This window comes from Orycteropus afer, unplaced genomic scaffold, assembly GCF_000298275.1.
Source record: "Orycteropus afer afer isolate SDZICR_OR568_19922 unplaced genomic scaffold, OryAfe1.0 scaffold00059, whole genome shotgun sequence".
Lineage (NCBI taxonomy): Eukaryota > Metazoa > Chordata > Mammalia > Tubulidentata > Orycteropodidae > Orycteropus > Orycteropus afer.
Genome location: NW_006921646.1, coordinates 8,206,882 through 8,226,027, shown reverse-complemented (window position 1 = coordinate 8,226,027; position 19,146 = coordinate 8,206,882). Strand labels below are relative to the sequence as shown.

The window sequence follows — 19,146 nt, the reverse complement described above, 5'->3', positions numbered from 1 at the left end:
TATTCTTATGGAATACCTTTTTTCTTTATTTGACCAGTGTGTATGTATTCTCTTCTGTCTAGTGGTAGTTACAGATGTAAGATATATATAATAATCTACCACCCCTCTGTCATTTTGTTGTGCTGTGGTGGCTTGCCTGTTGCTGTGATGCCGGAAGCTATGCCACTGATATTTCAAACACCAGTAGGGGCACCCATGGTGGACAGGTTTCAGCAGGAGTTCCAGATTAAGACAGAGTAGGAAGGAAGGGCCTGGTGATCCATTTCTGAAAATTAGCCAATGAAAATCCTATGGATTACAACAGAATATTGTCTGATATAGTCCTAGAAGATGAGCCCTCTAGTTTGGAAACCACTGAAAATACACAGTGCCCACAAGAGCAGACTTGAGCAAACCAATGATTGTGAAGATGGCACAGGACTAGGAAGTGTTTTGTTTTGTTGTACACAGGGTTGCCATGATTTGGAGCCGACAACTGACAACAACAACAACAATATATTATGATATGAGGTCTATGTCTTACAGGAAGGAGCCCTGCTGGCACTGTGGTTAAGTGCTTGGCTGCTAAGAGGTTGGCAATTTGAATCCACCACCTACTCCCCTGGAGAAAGATGTGGCAATCTGCTTCTGTAAAGCTTTATAGCCTTGGAAACCCTATGGGCAGTTCTGCCCAGTCCTATAGGTCATTATGAGTCAGAATCAAATCATTGACAGTGGTTTGGGTTTGGGTCCTGTGTGAGAGTCAGGGAACACTTTAGTATCAGTGTTACTTGAGCTGAGTGTTGCTGTATATGGAGGAGGTAACCAGGTAGAGGTGGGTGCAGGAGTTGGGGGAAGAGAGAATGGGAAGGAGGAGGGAAAGCAGTCAGATGGACGGATGACTGTTCTAGGACGAAAGAATCATAGTATATATAAAGGCATGAAGACATCAGAGCACTGGTACAGGTACATTCAGGCAACTATAGGTAATACAGTGAGAACTTAAACTATGGGCGTTGATGTGTGTTTGTGTATGTACACATGTGCATATGCACAGTACAGTCACTGGATGCTCAAAGAAAATATGAGAACTCACATTAAGTTCCTTTGTTTATCTTACCCTATAAAGATTTCTATTTGGCAAATCAATTTATTTTACAATGTACATTTGTACATCTATATAATTAAAATACATACACATTTATTGCGGGGGTGCACATGTGTTTGTTTTTAATGATAAGGTGTAAAATCAAAAACAATTGAGATGACCAGTTTAGAGGAGTAGTGAAAAAAGCAGAAGTTGGAGAAGTAGGCAACAACCTTGTTGTTGTTGTTGTTATTTGCCGTCGAGTCAGCCCCGACTCATAGCGACCCCTCCTTGGGTTTCCGAGGCAGTATCACTACGGAAGTAGGATTGCCCAACCTTCCTTCCGAGGAGTGGCTGGTGGGTTTGAACCGCCAGCCTTCTGGTGAGCAGTCAAGTGCCTTAGCCACTATGCTAACCTTATGTACTTGCTTTTGAGACCTTCTCCCAAAAGCAGCAAGGAGCCACTGAGGGATTGATTTTTCATCTAGGAATGACATGAATGGGTTTTTATTGTAGAAAGAGTAGCAATGAAGAGAATGGATTGCGTTTACGTCAGTCTGCAAGAAGCAGAGACCAAAGAGACTATTAGGGTAGTCCAGGTGGGAGGTAAGCAATGAGACATGAGCAAGGAAGGCAAGGAGAAAGATTCAAAAGGAATCTAAGCAACCAGATCAATAGGATGCTTGGATTGGATCGAAGGAATGGTAAAGGAACGAAGGTAGACTGCCAGGGTCTGACATGGATGAAGAAGGTGGGTGGTAGAGGCATTCTGTGTTGGGAATGTAGAAGGGGGTGTCACGTTAATCTCTGCTAAATTTGATATTTTGACCCAGGTGGAAATGATAAATAGTCAGTGAGACATGTAAGTCCAGAGCTGAGGTTAGAGGTATGGGCTGGGAAATGTCAATTTGGGAATCAAAAGCAATAGTTGGTAGTGGAAACTCTGGGTGTGGTTTATAATAATAACAACAGCAAGAACAACAGTAAGCCAAGTAGCTTGCTCTGCGCCAGGCACTATGCTAATCGCTTTCATGCATTATCCCATTTACTTATCAATTGCACCCTTGCAATTCCCCCAAAAAACCCAAACCCATTGCCCTGGAGTTGATGCCAACTCATAGCAACCCCTATAGGATCCATATAGACCTATATAGAACTGCCCCATAGGGTCTCCAAGGCTTTCAGTCTTTACAAAAGCAGTCACATCTTTATACTGTGGAGTGGCTGGTGGAATTGAACTGCCGACCTTTTGGTTAGCATAGATTGCTTAACCACTGAACTACCAAGGCTCCTTCCTTTGGAACTAGGAACTCTATTATCTCTAAAGATGTAGAAACAAATTCAGAGGAGGTGATGATTTACTCAAGAGCACAGTGGCAGAGCCAGCATTTGAACCCTATTGCTTCTCAAGGGTTATTTTTTCTCATACTTGTGTGTTTGTTTTTTTCTTCCTTCGTACGGGAATTGAAAAGCCTCATGATACTGAGTACTAATAGGATTTTCCTATTTCCTTTATCTCTTGTAAGAATAGTTTGACATGTGTGTTAACTAATTTGTTGTTGTTGTTGTTTGCCGTGGAGTTGCCCGACTCATAGCGACCCCTCCTTGGGTTTCTGACCCCTCTTTGGGTTTCCGAAGCAGTATCACTAGAGGCAGTATCACTACGGAAGTAGGATTGCCCAACCTAACTAATTTAGCAAGTAATTTTAAAATATTTAAAATTATCTTTTGTGCCTCCTAGCTATTTCTGTCTCCCTTATCTATAGTGTAAATAGCCTTGAAGTATGTTGTTGGCTGGTGATGTACAGAGTGGAGAGAAAAGAACTACAGGCAACCCATTTAGATAAGATAGAATAAATAGAGGGTAGCTGAATTCTTTTCAAGAACAAGCTGTCACATTTTGACATAGGTTGAGTAAGAGAAGTAACCCTAGAAGGAAATAGATAGTAAAAATATACATGTATCATATATTACACAAGCCATGTGCTCTAGTGGTCACACAGCAAAACAGTCTTATTTCCCACAGGTACACTTATATTTCCAAAATGACCTTTTATTGTGAAGGCAAGTGAAAGGCTGATTTTCTAAAAAGTCATGGGGAAAAAAATTATCAATACTTGTTTTATGAGAGATATTAGTATTATCTAGGGGTGAAGAGTTAAGAAATCCTTTCCCTTTTCAAAGGAGAATTTGACCTTTGGATAACTCTAGCTCTATTTCCCAGGAAACTAGTAAAAATGGTGCATTGCTATTAGGCAACATTGCTTATGGTACAGATTTAGGAACGGAACTCGTTCATTATCCAGGAGCTGCCGGTAATAACTAACTATAGACAGTTTCAGTCATCTGAAAAACCTATGTATAGACTTCAGCCTACTTCAGCAGAGATTATATTATGGACTTAAATGAGGTGTGTTCATTTTCTATTACTGCTGAAACAAATTACCAAAATTTAAAAGCTTAAAACAAAACAAATATTTTATCTTACAGTTCTGCAGGTTAGAAGGCCAACATGGACCATACTAGACTAAAATCAAGTTGTGGGCAGGGCTGGGCTCTTTATTGGAGGCCCTGGGAAGAAACTGCTTCCAAGCTCATTCAAGTTGCTGTATGAAAGCTGACTTCATTTTCTTGGAGTTGTAGGACTGAGGTCTCTGTTTCCTTGTGGGCTGTCCGCTGGGAGGCTATCGTTATCTTGTTACATGTGTGCCCTACATCAAATCCTGCTCATGCTTGGAATCAAACTCTCTAACTTCCCCTCTGCTATACCTCTCTTTTGCTGACATCTTTTTTTTTTTTTTAAATTGTGATTTGGGTGAAAGCTTACAGAGCAAATTTACTTTACATACAGCAGCTCACATACACTTTGTCTCATGATGTTGATTATAATTTCCCACAATGCAACAACTCCCCTTCCACTTCCTTCCCATATTACTTCTTCCCTGTGTCCTTCCCTCCATGCACTCCTGCCCCTTGAGCTGTCTCCTTGTGCATACACAGCTGGTCTATTCTCCCATGATTGTTCTCTCCAAGGAGTGTATCTCCCTAATGTAAATGTTCAGCTCATATGCCTGTCTTGTTTTGTTGCCGTCTTTTTTGTTGTTGAAAATTTACACAGCAGAACATACATCAGTTTAATAGTTTCTACATTTATAATTCAGTGGCATTATGTTCTTTAAGTTGTGGGTTCTTACTCTCTTTTTCCAAATTGCTTTTCCTCCATTAATATAAAGTCTCTGCTCCCTATGTCTTTCTGTCTAACCTTTCAAGTTAATCCTTCTGCCTGCCTTCTTAACAGCATCTCTCTGACTGACTTCTGTCCTCCTCATCTGTTTTTAAGGGCTCAGGTGTACATTGAGCCCACCCAGTACCCTATTTTAAGGTCAGATAATGTAACCTTCCTTCTATCCCTTATAAGCTCATTGCCATTGAGTCGATTCTGACTCATAGCAACACTGTAGGACAGACTAGAACTACCCCATAGGGTTTCCAAGGCTGTAAATCTTTATGGAAGCAGACCACCTCGTCTTTCTACCACAGAGTGGCTGGTAGGTTTGAACTGCCAACCTTTTGGTTAGCAGCCAAATGCCTTAACCCATGCAGCACCAGAGCTCCTTAAAGACCCTTATAAATCCACTGCCATCAAGTTGATTCTGACTCATAGCGACCCCCATTGGGTTTCCAAAGCTGTAAATCTTTTTGAAAGTAGAATGCCTCATCTTCCCACGGGGCAGCTGGTGGGATTGAACCACCCACCTTCCAGTTAGCAGCCAAATGCCTTACCTACTACCCCACCAGAGCTCCTTTAAAAGACCCTTATGGCAGTACCTGCTCTGGTAGCGCAGTCCCTAAGGCATATCACTGCTAACCAGAAGGTTGGCGTTTCAAACCCACTAGCCACTCCGGAAGGAAGATGGGGCAATCTACTTAGTAAAGATTTACTGCCTTGGAAACCTAATGGGGATCGCCATGAGTTGGAATCAACTGAATGGCAGTGGGTTTGGTTTGGTTTGGTTTATGTCAGTACCTAAATTAGTGTTTAATAGAATACCCAAAGGAAACCAAACTCACTGCCATCTAGTCAATATTGAGTCATAGAACCCTGTAGGACAGTAGAACTACAGCTGATGTGTTCAATTTTTGGTTATCAGCTGAACACTTAAACACTGCACCGCCAGGGCTCCTTTTTGAAAGAATAACCAGGGACATATTTAAAATTGGTTTATCAGGCACAGCAAATGGGAGATAGGGGACTAATCAGTGTCAATGCCCTCTAGTCAAAGACCTCCAGGGATACACCTAAGGTTGAAGAGGTTAAATTTATGCTCATTTAAACCAGGGAGAATGCACACCATGAAGAATTGTGGGACAAATGTTTTCGTAAGAGGGAGTTAGAAAGGATCTATTACAGAATTGGACTGTATTAGTAGGTTTTGGGGAGGGCTTAATGAAGCAGAAAGAGCTCTGCTGGCTCAGTGGTTAAAGGTTTGGGCTGCTAACCAAAGGATTGGCAGTTCAAATCCACAGCTACTCTGAGGAGAAAGTAGAGGCAATCTGCTTCCGTAAAGATGTACAGCCTTGGAAACCCCTATGGAACAGTTCTACTCTGTCCTATAGGATCGCTATATCTCAGAATCAACTCGGTGGTAGTGGGTGGGTAAGGAAGCAGAAGGACCCCTGGTGGTGCAGTGGTTAAGCACTTGGCTGCTAACTGAAAAGTTGGCAGTTCAAACTCACTAGCCGGGGGAAAGATGAGGCAGTCTGCTTCTATAAAGATTTACAACCTTGGAAGCCCTATGGAGCAGTTCTACTCTATCCTATAGGGTTGCTACGAGTCAGAGTTGACTCAATGGCAAAGGATTTGGTTTCGTTTGGTAAAAAAGCAGGATTTACTCTGGATTGGATGCAAGATAATTCTATGATTAGGTATCTTAATGAATATTATCAAGAAGGAAAGAATAGACTATGTTAGCCAAACTGAACAAAAAAAAAAAACCAAACCCACTGCCAACAAGTTGGTTCCCACTCATAGCTACCCCCTGTTGGATTTCCAAGGCAGTAAATCTTTACGGAAGTAAATTGCCCCATCATCCTTCTGTGGCTGTGGAGCGGCTGGTGTGTTTGAACTACCAGCCTTCTGGTTAGCAGTCAAATGTCTTAGGCACTGCACCACCAAAGCTCCTTAGCCAAACAGAAAGTAACAATCAAACCTTTACTCACTTACTGCTCTAGTATAAAGGAACTCTGATGGCACTGTGGTTAAGGCATTAGCTGCTAACCAAAAGATCACCGGTTTGAACCCACCAGCTGTTCTGCCTTGTGTAAAGATTTACAGCTTTAGAAACCCTATATGGGTCACTATGAGCCAGAATAGACTCCATGGCAGTGGGTTTGGTTTTCTGGCTTGGCTATAGTGTAAACAAAAAGGAAAGCGTGCCAGATCCCCCAGTGTTTCTCTCCGGCAAGGCGCCCAGTGAGCAGGGGTCAGGTGGATCTTTGGAGTTGCAGGAAGGAGCATGATCCGTGGAGGGAGGCTGAGTCTTGACTGCAACTCCTCCAGAGACTGCAGTATACTGACTCTATACCAAGTCTCCGAGTGGAGGAGGCATCTTTCCCTCTTGAGGCCTGCCAGGTACTGGCATTTGTAATTGCCTATAATTTTCAGACCTGAAAGATCAAACACAGGATCTTGTTTTAGAGCCAGCCTCCTTTCTTTACAGTTGTAACTCGTAGAAAAGCAACAAGTCACTCATATTAACCAGGAGAGGGGGATGTTTGCTATTTTTGTAGTATTCATGGTATCTTATTATTATTATTATTTATTTATTTATTTTTTATTGTGATTTGGGTGAAGATTTACAGAGCAAGTTCACTTTCCATACAGCAGTTCACATGTACTTTGTCTCATGTCATTGTCATGGTATCTTTTTGTAAAATTTTTTTTTCTTTTTTAATTGTGATTTCAGTGAAAGTTTACAAATTGGTTTTCCATTCAACAATTCATAGACATTTTGTTCAAGTACGTACCTCCCTGGTATTGTTCACCTCCCTGGTATTGTTCGTTTTATAGGCCTGTTGTTGTATGGGGGTGTGGAGAGTTCGTTTCCTGGCTTAAAAAGGTGTCTAAGAGGCCAAAGTCTCTAGAACACAGTGTCTTGTTTTCATCTGCTTAGATACTTAGATAAGAATAGGAAGTGGTCTTGCTGCCTTTTTTGGGGGTGTGGGAGGGTGGGGGTCTCACTTCATTGCAGTCACAGAGTGACTTTTTTGGTGTTTTCTTGATTGTATTCAACAGGAGAAAACCAAGGCCTAATTATCTCAGAGTGCCAGGAGCTCTGGTGGCTTAGTGCCTAAGGCATTTGACTGCTAACCCACCAGCCACTCCTCAGAAGGAAGACTGGACAATCTACTTCTATAGTGATATTGCTTCGGAAACCCAAGGAGGGGTCACTATGAGTCGGGTCCAACTCCGTGGCAGTGTGTCACCTTGTTGCAAACTCTGAGTGCCAGGCCAGCATCTGGATGTCAGGAGCTGCTTTTCTCTGTCTCACCTGCTTGCTGAAACTGAGACATTCCAGAGAATGGCAGTGGACCGAGAAAAGCAATCCAAATATTCTGGAACAGTGACTTCAGAGCCAACTGCTTTATGTGTGATTATATTGCTGTGAATAAAGAAATCAGTATATTCAATCGCATCCATTGCATAAGATAGTTTTAGGCTGGTTTTGTTATAGATGAGTTTTAATGCTTTAAAAGTACATTGGGTTACTTAAGAAGTCAGCAACATAGAAAAATATCATTTCCTGATGATGCTTAATGAATAAAGTATATTTATATTTTATATGATGTGAATTATAGGGAGAGTTGACTATGTGACTACATAAGGAGAGGTCAGAGTTTTCAAGCCTATTTTGTCAAGACCATGGACAAAAAGAATAAAAATCTTTGGGGAACAACTAACATGGTTTACAGACTCATGGTCTAGAAGGAAGAAAGAGACTTGAAGTTGGAATCAGAAGGCTTGAATGGTTAATTTAATCATCTCTGGGTGTCAGTTTCTCAGCTATAAAATGGGGATATTAATACTTACAGTTATTGTAGCTAATGAATTCAAACCCTGGGTAAAGTATTATTAATGCTAAATAATAATCTTAACTCCATGAATTTATATATTCTATATCCCTTTTTCCAGTCAGATTAAGCTTTCTGTCTCCTGATTTATAAATTGGACAGTTTGACCAAGTGTTAGTGATAGTAACTTTTTACATTCTCAGTTATTTAGGAGTCTAAGATCTCTTGAGTAACTCCTTGCTAATTTACATGGTTACCAATGAATGGTGCTAGAAGGGCATTTATGCATTCATTCAACAAATGTAATCATTGAACTCTTTCTTCATAGCATCAGGGTCATAGCTTCAGTCACCAGAAAGCAGAATCAAAAAAAGGGTTTAGTTGTAAGTAGTTTATTTGGGAGATGATCACAGAAAGTTCTATGGAGTAGGGAAGGAAGGTCAATAAAAAGTATATTAAAAGTGGATAACCACTGTGGGTAACTGGGGCTCAGGCCTGCCGGGGAGCCTCTGAGAGACTGTAAAACATGCCTCAGAACTGTCCCACTAAGGGGCAAGGAAGTTACGGTTTTTTAAAACCCTTCTTTGGTTGAGGGTCACTCCTGAAGTATAAACTCCCTGGCACTTTGGACCTGTCCCACACAGGGGCCTGTTCCTGTGGCTAGAAAACATCCCTGGACAGAGAACCGTAGGAAGTTGTAGGTGGTGAGTCTGAGAATTGTTTGTAGGTGATTCAATGATAGGCAAGGGGACAAAATTGTTTCTTTTTTAAAAAAAACATTGTGATAGATTGGTAGACTGTTTCTTGTATGGAAAGCACAATTAATATTTGTAATAAATAGTAAAAGTTAAAGGTGTTTAATATATACTGTTTCTCCTTAGGATTTTCTAATGCAGCAGACCATGCTACGAATTAAAGATCCTAAGAAGTCCTTAGATTTTTATACCAGAATTCTTGGAATGACGTAAGTAAAACATTTATTGGTACCTATAATGTTATGTTCTGTTACAGCTTTGTAAGTATAGGCAATGTTTTCAGACCCATTTAAAAAGTGAATTCATTTCTGTTTCAGGAGTAACAGGTTCTGTGCCTGATTGGCCCGGGCTTCTGTCAAGTTTCTTTCTTTCTGTATTCCAGCCAGGCTCCCTGGGCAACAAAAGACACAAATACTTGCATTTTCTTCAACTTCCTTCTCTCCAGGAGCTGTCAGCCAAATCCTGAATGTGTTCAGACCCTTTTAGATGTTCTGACACATTTGGCCTCTTCTTTACTTCAGGAAAGATGTAAATAGAAGAATGTATTACTCAGAAAATGAATGGGTTCACTTAAAACTGGCTAGCTGTTCCATTTTTTTTTAAAATTTTTTTTTATTTTATTAGGATTTGGGTGAAGATTTACAGAGCAAATTCACCTTTCATACAGCAGTTCACATATACTTTGTCTCATGTCATTGACCAAAATTTACAATGCAGCAGCTCCCCTCCCACTTCCTCCCCATAGTTACCTCCTCCCAGTGTCCATCCCTTCATACTCTTCGAGAGGCCCATTTTCTGCCAACCCTGTATATGATCTTGGATACACTCTCCATTTAGACATACATAATTGTTTAGCTTGTTCACCCATCTATCCGTCCCTATACCCATGTTTGCTTTCATTGACAACTCAGTATTGTATTTGCAAAGGGGTTCATATTTGTTGTTTGTACTGCCCATGTAACTCTCTCTGTCTTTCTCATCCTCAATGCTGCCATATTGGTCACTCACATTTGGTACATTGCCCTTCTCTTCACCCAAATCAATATTTATCTCTATCTATCTAACAGCATTCCCTCCCCTTCCCTCCCACCCCTGGTAACCAACAAAGAAAATGTCCTCCAATATATAAACCTTTCCTTAACTTTCACAATAACGGACTAATACAATATTTGTCCTTTTGTGACTGACTTATTTCGCTCAGCATAATGTCCTCCAAGTTCATCCACGTTATGCGGTGTTTTGCAGATTCTACATTATTCTTTAGCGTTGCATAGTATTCCATTGTGTGAATGTACCAAAGTTTGGTTATCCATTCCTCAGTTGTTGGACATCTAGGTTGTTTCCAAGTTTTGGCTATTGTAAATAGTGCTGCGATGAACATCGGCGTGCATATATCTGTTCTTGTTATGGCTCTCACTTCTTTAGGGTATATACCTAGTAATGGGATGGCTGGGTCAAATGGTATTTGTATTTCCAACTTTTGAAGGAATCGCCATACTGCTTTCCACATGGTTGTACCATTTTACAGTCCCACCAGCAGTGTATGAGAGTCCCAATCTCTCCACAACCTCGCCAGCATTTGTTATTTTCTGTCTTGTTGAACTTTGCTACTAGTGCTGGAGCAAGATGGTATCTCATTGTTGTTTTGATTTGCATCTCTCTAATAGCTAATGATCGTGAGCATTTCTTCATATGTTTGTTGGCCGCTCGAATATCCTCCTTGGTGAAGTGTCTATTCATGTCTTCTGCCCATTTTTTAATTGGATTGTTTGTCTTTTTGTTATTGAGGTGTTGGAGTGTTCTATAAATTCTAGAGATAAGTCCCTTGTCAGATATGTTATTACCAAATATTTTTTCCCAATCTGTAGGTTCTCTTTTGACTCTTTTGGAGAAGTCTTTGGAAGCACATAAACATTTAATTTTTAGAAGGTCCCAATCATCTGGCTTCTCTTCTGCTGTTGGTGCATTTTGAATTATGCTTGGTAGTCTATTTATACCAAATATTAGGGCCCTTAAGTTTGAGCCTAAATTTTCCTTGAGAAACTGTATAGTTCTAGGTTTCACATTTAAGTCTTTGATCCATCTGGAGTTTGTTTTTGTGTGTGGTGTGAGGTACAGATCTTGTTTCATTTTTCTGCAAATGGATCTCCAGTTTTGCCAGCACCATTTATTAAACAAACATTCTCTTCCCCACTTAATGGATTTGGGGCCTTTGTCAAAGATCTATAACCTTTGTCAAAGATTTTGGGCCTTTGTCAAAGATCTAGCTGTTCCATTTTTATAGGTTGGTTCTCTATAACAGGAAATCTTATAATCCTTAAGACATATTTATTTGTCTGTTTGTTTATTTTCCTAAGTAACCGTAAGACTTTCTGGTTTTGGTAGCACAGACCCGTAAAGAATAAAATTACATGATCTTTAATTTACTGCCTGCATAACCCCCACTGACACTGGGAGAAAAGTTCAAGTAGTGCGGTCTCGGTCTATGTTTAGAAAACGTGATCAATTCAGAGAAATACAAAATGCAAAGTGTTTGTCTCCTTCCCCTAGACCTCCTCCCCAGAAATAACTGCTGTTACCAGTTTCTTGTCATTCTCTTCAGAATATACTGCATATACTGATGGTGTAGGATGAAAAACTTATCAAAACACACTTGCTGTTATTTGCCAGGCACTTTATAAGTTACTTCATTCATTCTTTACAAGAGGCTTATGAGTTAGTGTATATTCCCATTTTTCAGATGAAGGAAGGAACTAAAGCTTAAAGGGATTATGTTACTGGCACCACGTCCCACAGTTAGCAAATGGCAGAGCTGGAATTCAAATCCAGGCCTGACTGATACCAATGTTTACCCTGTTTTTAAAGAGACCCCAAAGAGGATGCAACTTGACATTATGTTGGAAGATAATGCTCAGTTCAGAAAAGCAGGTTGCAACAGGTTCACTTGCTCCAATACCTATTTGAATGGTCTATAAGGGTTATACAGTCTACTTTAGTGGGTACAGAGATAGTTTTTTATGATTGGAGTAGTTGACATGTTTGATATTTTTAAATTTGTTAGATTAGAGTAAATCTTATTTGTGATAACTCAGTGCACAGATCTCATTGGGCAAAGGGTATTAAATAGAAGTGATAATTAAATAAAAGATTTGGAGCAGAACTATAGAAACTTTCCATTTGCTATGTTTCAACCATTTCCTCTTGTTGATTATAAACCAAGTCATCTTTGAGCATTTAATTTTCAGTAATCTAAAGAAAATTGTATTATGTGCATCCTCATTCTACCCTGTTCCTTACAAAATAATTCTACAGTTTAAACTCACTTTATAGGCTGGCTTTCTCCTTAGCCTGCAAAAAAACTTAAGTCTTCTCTATTCTAAAGTGATTCTGACCTCTCTGCTCTCTGCCTTTCTGTCCATTGTCACCAGCCATCAACATAAGTTGACCATACTTTCTGCTCTTTCACCTCCCATTTTTTTCTCCAACCCATTCCAGTTCAGCTTCTGCCCCCTCATGCTGCTGAAACTCTCTGATGGGAGTTTTCCTTATCTAGTGACTTTTTCTCAGTCTTAATTTTATTTGACCTTTTTACAGTATTTCCTACTATTCAATAACTTATTGTTGACATTCATTAAATGTTGAATGATACTAATGTGTTCTGTGATATTGATCTCTCCTCCTACCTTTTTTCTTACCACCTATCCTCAATTTCCTTTCCCTAGAGGCTTGTGTGTGTGTGTGTGTGTGTGTGTGTTTTGCTCCTTGTATGTTCTTAAAGGAGCTTTGGTGGCACAGTGGTTAAGCACTTAGCTAGTAACCAAAAGATCAGTGATTTGAGCCTACCAGCTACTTTGAGGAAGAAAGATGTGGCAGTCTGCTTCTGTAAAGATTACAGCCTTAGAAACCTTGTAGGGCAATTCTATTCTGTCCTATAGGGTCACTATGAGTTGAATTTAACTTGACAGCCATGGGGTAACTATCTTTTTAAAACATTTTAACTCTACTGTATGTACAGAAATGTGAATGAATCATAATTGCACAGTTTGATGAATTCTCTCATATCAAACTCATTGTGTGAATATTCCTAGAAGTTTCAACATAGTAAGAACTTTATTTAATTGAATGGCACATATCTGAAAGAACAATAAGGTAATATATTGTATTTTTCACTTGAAAATGCAAGATTCTCTTTTGAAGATGACTTTTTCTGTTGATAAACAATTATCATAATTCCATTATATTTGAAGATTTGTGAATTATAACTTTGCTTTTTTGACTGGGATCTTAAAAGCTTGCAAGTGGCCATCTAGATGCAATGATAGGTCTCTCCTCATTCAGAGCAAAGAAGAATGAAGAAAAACCAAAGACTCGTGGAAACAATTAGTCCAAGTGACTAGTACACCACGTGATTCTCAGCCTATATGACTGTGAGACCAGAACTAGATGGTGCCCGGCTGCTACTGTCAACCACTTGGAGTTTTGTAGTTTACTGATTACAGATGAATAAGGTTGTTATTTTGTTTTTAAATGAGATTTTTTTCACTGACTTTTCTCCAGGATTTTCTACTAAAACAGCCTTATTACATATATATCTTATACTTAGTAGAATGAGAATATTAGGTTTGTTGATTTTAGTATGGATCAACCTTTCCTATTATTAATGATTAGGGCCTGTTGCCTTTTGATTTCAGGCTGCTCCAAAAGTTAGATTTCCCCACTATGAAATTTTCACTGTATTTCTTGGCATATGAAGATAAAAATGACATCCCCAAAGACAGAGGTGAAAAACTAGCATGGGTATTCTCCCGAAAAGCTACACTGGAGCTGACACAGTGAGTATTAGTTTTTATATATTCTACATTTTGTAAGCTGGGTTTTGTTTTTTTTAACTCTCCCTCCCTTTACTTACCAATTTAATTCAAAGCAAAGCTACATCATATCCACATTTATAAGAATATGATCAAGTATTTTTACACTTTTAGTCTTTGTATTGTCCTTGGAAGGTCCCTATGGAGCAGTTCTGCTCTGTAACACATAGGGTCGCCATGAATCAGAAGGAACTTGACAGCAACAGGTTTGGTTTGGGTTTTGGCTTTTGTTTATTGTCCCTGTGGCACAGATAGGGCAAGTGAGTTAATCTGTCTTTTAAAGTAAAGTGTGAAATGGTAAGATATTTGCCCAACTGTAGCTAATGAATGTTTAGGTACTTCCAGCATTCAAATATTTGTTCCTTCATTTTTTTGCTACTTTTTTGATGCAGAAAAGTTATATGATGTATTTCTTTTAAAAGCCTTCAAACCATTTTGTAATAATTACATTAAAAATTTTAAGGTATTTTTCTGTTTTCAACCTTTAAGAATGTAGAAATAGGTTTTCCCTTTATTTCTTTATGTCATTGCTATGTACTCTTTAACAACTATCAAAGAGCATTTGTTTCAAGGTGTGTAACTTAGTGTGTCCTTTGATTCAAAATGGAGCTTTGGAATCAGACAGATGTAGACATGAGTCTTGGCCTAGACATAATTCTGTGACCCTCAACAAGTTATGTCACCTCCCTTCAGCAGCAGTCAGGAGCTCTGGTGGCATAGTGTCTAAGGTATTAGACAGCTAACCAGAAGGCTGGCATTTCAAACCCACCAGCCACTCCTTGGAAGGAAGATGGGGCAATCTACTTCCATGGTGATACTGCCTTGGAAACCCAAGGAGGGGTCACTATGAGTCAGATCTGACCCGACAGCAGTGAGTTTGGTTTTTGGTTTTTTTGAGCAGCAGTCTCATCTGCAAAATGGAGATACTCAAATCTAGCCCATTCAGCTGTTTAGAGGGTTGATGAAATATAAAATACTTAGCACAATACATTATCATTGCAATTATTATTATTAAGATACCTGGCTTTACTGCCTCCTCATTCTAGTTAAAATCATACCTTGTCCATTTGCCCTTTGTATAGTTGAGAACTTCATATTTGCATTAGCAGGGATTAGGCCAGATATATAAAACACTGAGGGAATATTTCAAAGACAGAGTGATGCAACTTTCTTCTCAGAATATCTTTTTCTACTGGACACGTGTAGTTATATTTTCACTCTTTTTGTAGCAATTGGGGCACTGAAGATGATGCAACTCAGAGTTACCATAGTGGCAATTCAGACCCTCGAGGATTTGGTATGTTTGCCTGTTTATATAAAATTTCTGTGGATTTGTGTGATTCTGCATGTCCACTTTTATCTGTGATTGCAATAAACCTAAAACATTCATGGGCTAATTATTAAGTAAAATCAATTTATTTACGTTCCACAAATAATCTTACTGTATTTCCAGAAGACATTTTAATGAAATAAATAAATAAATAAAAAGACTTGGTGAATGATAATCCTGATTTCTGTTACTATACACTTGACTTGAAATCTTTCAATAGATGTTGTAGGATTACAGTCTTCAGTTGGTTGCCACATAGTCAATGCCAAAAGCAAATCTGTTAAATATTTGTAAATGATTTTTCTTTTTGCTGTGGGTATTCTTAACAGGTTGAACTATATATGAGCCAATATTGGTTTATTTTAAATAATTTGTTATTCAGAGCAACTAAACAATTCATTCTACCCTCCCAATTAGATTCTTGTTCTTTAATATATTATAGACTTTGAAACTGACTGATGCAGTCTGTTTTCAGGCACCTTATTTTTTTAAGTAAATGAGTTTTAGAAGCCATACACAGCCCTTAGTATACTGTGTTATAATAATTTCTTCCTTTTCTCCCTGCCTTTTTTGTTGTGGTCACCTAAGGTCACATTGGAATTGCTGTTCCTGATGTATACAGTGCTTGTAAGAGATTTGAAGAACTAGGAGTCAAATTTGTGAAGAAACCTGATGATGGTAAGTCTACTGCCTGTGTTCTTCAGGCCACCTCTTCAGTTAAATAATACTGAGCACCCATAGAGGGCACCATTGTAGTAAAAATTCTTTTGGTGGCCAGTACAGATAGTCTCCAACTTAGAACTGCACTTACTGTTTTTTATTTGTGTATCTTATCATTAGTAATATGTATGACATAGAATGTTGCAACATGTAATTTGCTGCTGTTATCATTCTCAGCTGATGTTCAATGTTATATATAAAGATACTACTAATAAAAGGCAATAATGAAAACTTTTTTTAAAAAAAAAGGTATTTGACTTACATCAGAACCGATTTACAAGTCATTGGAATGGAACTCCGTTGTAAGCTGGAGACTACCTGTAACAGAAGTCTATTTCAACCTAGCTTAAGCAAAAAAGGGAAACAATTGGAAAAATATCTGGATATTCTAGGGTACTGAAGGACAGCAACTAAGGTGGCCTCACAAGGAACTAGGAAGAAGCAGGACCTTGAGAGCCATTAAAACCTAGGCTGCTTCTCCTACCCCACTGTCCCTACCACATTCTCTCATTCCCCACCAGTCTTCACTGTTTTAATGTGTGTCTGGAGACCCCAAAAAAAGATTCCTTAAAGTCTGTTTTATCTGCTATTAATATAACCACTCCTTGGAAGGAAGACTGGGCAATCTACTTCCATAGAGATACCGCCTCAGAAACCCAAGGAGGGGTCGCCACGTGTCAGAACCAACTCAAAGGCAGCAAGGTTGGGTTTTTTTTTTTTTTAATTTTGAATATAACTACAGCTCTCTTTGGTTAATAACCACTTTTTTCATCCTTTTATAACATTTGCAAGTCCTTATGTCTCTTGAAATTGCATACACCTAGATTTTATTGAATTTACATTTACTAAAATTATTTTACTTGGATCTCTGTCATCATAATTTATTATTTCAATTTCACATACTGTTTCATTTTAAGCTTTTTTTTTCTTTTAATTAAAATATCCAGATTTCCTCAGCAAGAAAAGAACTTGCTCTTCCCTATACCCATTATGTTATTGCTACCCATACTGGGATATTACTGATTTTTTTTCCTCCCTGTGGCCTTGGCCTCTTCTGTTGTTAAGATAACAACACATATATCAAGGGATTTGATCTCTCTCTTTCTCTCTGTCTCTCTCTCACACATACACACATAGCCCAAAACCAAACCCACTGCCATTGAGTTGATTCTGACTCATAGCGACCCCCATTGGGTTTCTGAGGTGGTGAATCTTTATGGAAGTAAATTGCCCCATCTTCCTTCTGTGGAGTGGCTGGTGGGTTTCAACCACCAACCTTCTGGTTAGCAGTCAGATGCCTTTGACACTGTGCCACCAGAGCATATGTGTGTGTGTGTATGTACGTACGTATGTACACACACATACGTATGTTCTTTGCACATTCTGTTCTGGAAACTTTATATATATATATTTGCATTTGCCTTCTTTCTTTGGGAAATTTCCTCAAACTAATATTTTTTTTCAAATTTACCATTTCTGATATTTAAGTCATCTGTTATGTTCATAATTTTAGATATAATTTGTAATTTTCACCCCTAATTTTTGCTTAGTGTCTTTACTATTTCCTTGTTCTTATTTCATGTTGGCAATGAATATATCATACTGCCTGTTACTTTTACATTTTTTAAGTTCTTGGTTCATTGTTATATTCTTCTATTTAAATCTATAACCCATTGTTTTATTTTAATAGTTTTATTCCTCAAATACTTGATTGGACATCTGAGCTAATTTTCCCTGGGATATTGGCTATTCCAGTCCATTGGACAATGTGAATGACAGAAGGCCAGACAGCCCATTCTTAGTAGCCCTAATGATCTCAGGAAGATGACTGGATGAGCCCAGGGTGGAGATCCCTAGGCACCTGAAAATAAGAGATAAACACTTCACAAAACAACCCTTTAGTTCAATTCTTCCCCCTTTGTCCCTCAGAGAGAAGCATTATTAGTAGGAGACACTCTGAGGGCTACAGAGATCATTTGGTTCTCACCTATTTTTCTTAGTCCCTCACAAGCCCAGGCTTCTGTACTGCCTTTATTCACTCCTAAGGACCTTTAAACCAGTAGTTTGAGCCCCCACAGCTTTGACTGTTTCATTGTGTATTTGGCCACCCAAAAATAAGTTCCTTAAAGTCTTTATTTTATTTGATATTAATATAACTAGACTAAACCCTTTAGGTACTGCGGGGGGGGGCCTTTTATTTATTCTCTCACAGCCATGAGGGTTTGTTTGGTCCAGGCCCCTACTGCCACACAGACTAGTGTAAAACATTTACCCTGCCTCTCTACCTACTCCTCTCGTAGCCTACCATCACTCTGGAAGTTTCTCATTCCTCCCACTCCCATCTTCCATCTGTGCTCCACAGGGTTTCATCATGGGGAAAGGATCCAGGTTAGAAGTCAAACTAATTCAGCATCTTAATCCCAAAACAAATTTCTGAGGTCACATTTTCTCAATCCCTGTTAAAGTGTTCCTGAGAGAACGAATCTCATTGACAGAGATGGGGTTTTCATGGTATAGGGTTTATAGGGTTTATATGACCCAAGAATCTGGGTGTTTTAGCTGTATTGATAAGCCATGTTACCCCTGTACCCACAAGCACCTCCCTGTTCTCTCTTTTCCTCTTTAAAATAAGACAGTGTCTATGACTACTAAAATTGTAGCATGAAATTATGTCATGAAGGTGAGGTAAATACCTGATATCTTAACAATACAACCAGTGCCACAGTTTACTTTCAAGAAGGTTTATTTCTAGCGATGAGTGGAAGGTAAATTTTAGGCAGTCTGAAAAGCATATATTTTGGCAACACCAATAACGGATTTTTTTTTTTAATTAAAACTATAGACAAAATAATCATTAAAATGCAAATTAAAATTAGAATTAATGAAGAATGTATTTTAAGGTTTTTTTTTTTCTTTTTTCCTTAATCTTTTAAATAATGAATCATTTCGTTTTACAGGTAAAATGAAAGGCCTGGCATTTATTCAAGATCCTGATGGCTACTGGATTGAAATTTTGAATCCTAACCAAATGATAACTATTAGTTCTTGAGAATACTACTTTGAGATTTCAGTGAAGACGTTGTGGGAGCAGGGAGGAAACAATATGATTCAAGATACTCAGATAACAAAAGCTTCATTGTCCCATTTTATATTTCCTTAAGTTCATTTCTCTTACCTATTTTCTGCTGTGTTTTTCACCTAATTGTTCAGCTATTTTGGCTTTAAAGTATTGCTTTAACTTATGTCCTTGAGTATAGTTGTGTAACTTTTCTTTTTTAGGTAATAATTAGCCCAGTTCCCTTCACAGGCTGCATTCACCTTCTTTTATTCCTAAAT

General features: G+C 38.7%; 1 protein-coding gene across 1 annotated transcript in view; it reads left to right on the top strand.

The window, feature by feature from the left end:
- Positions 1–18,859, top strand: part of GLO1 (glyoxalase I) — a 23,833-nt gene extending 4,974 nt beyond the window's left edge. Inside the window, exons 2-6 of the mRNA XM_007939461.2 lie at positions 9,019–9,101; positions 13,584–13,724; positions 14,990–15,057; positions 15,679–15,768; positions 18,768–18,859. Coding sequence (XP_007937652.1) covers positions 9,019–9,101; positions 13,584–13,724; positions 14,990–15,057; positions 15,679–15,768; positions 18,768–18,859 — 474 coding nt within the window. The remainder of the gene's footprint in view (positions 1–9,018; positions 9,102–13,583; positions 13,725–14,989; positions 15,058–15,678; positions 15,769–18,767) is intronic.
- The last annotated feature ends 287 nt before the right edge of the window (positions 18,860–19,146 follow it).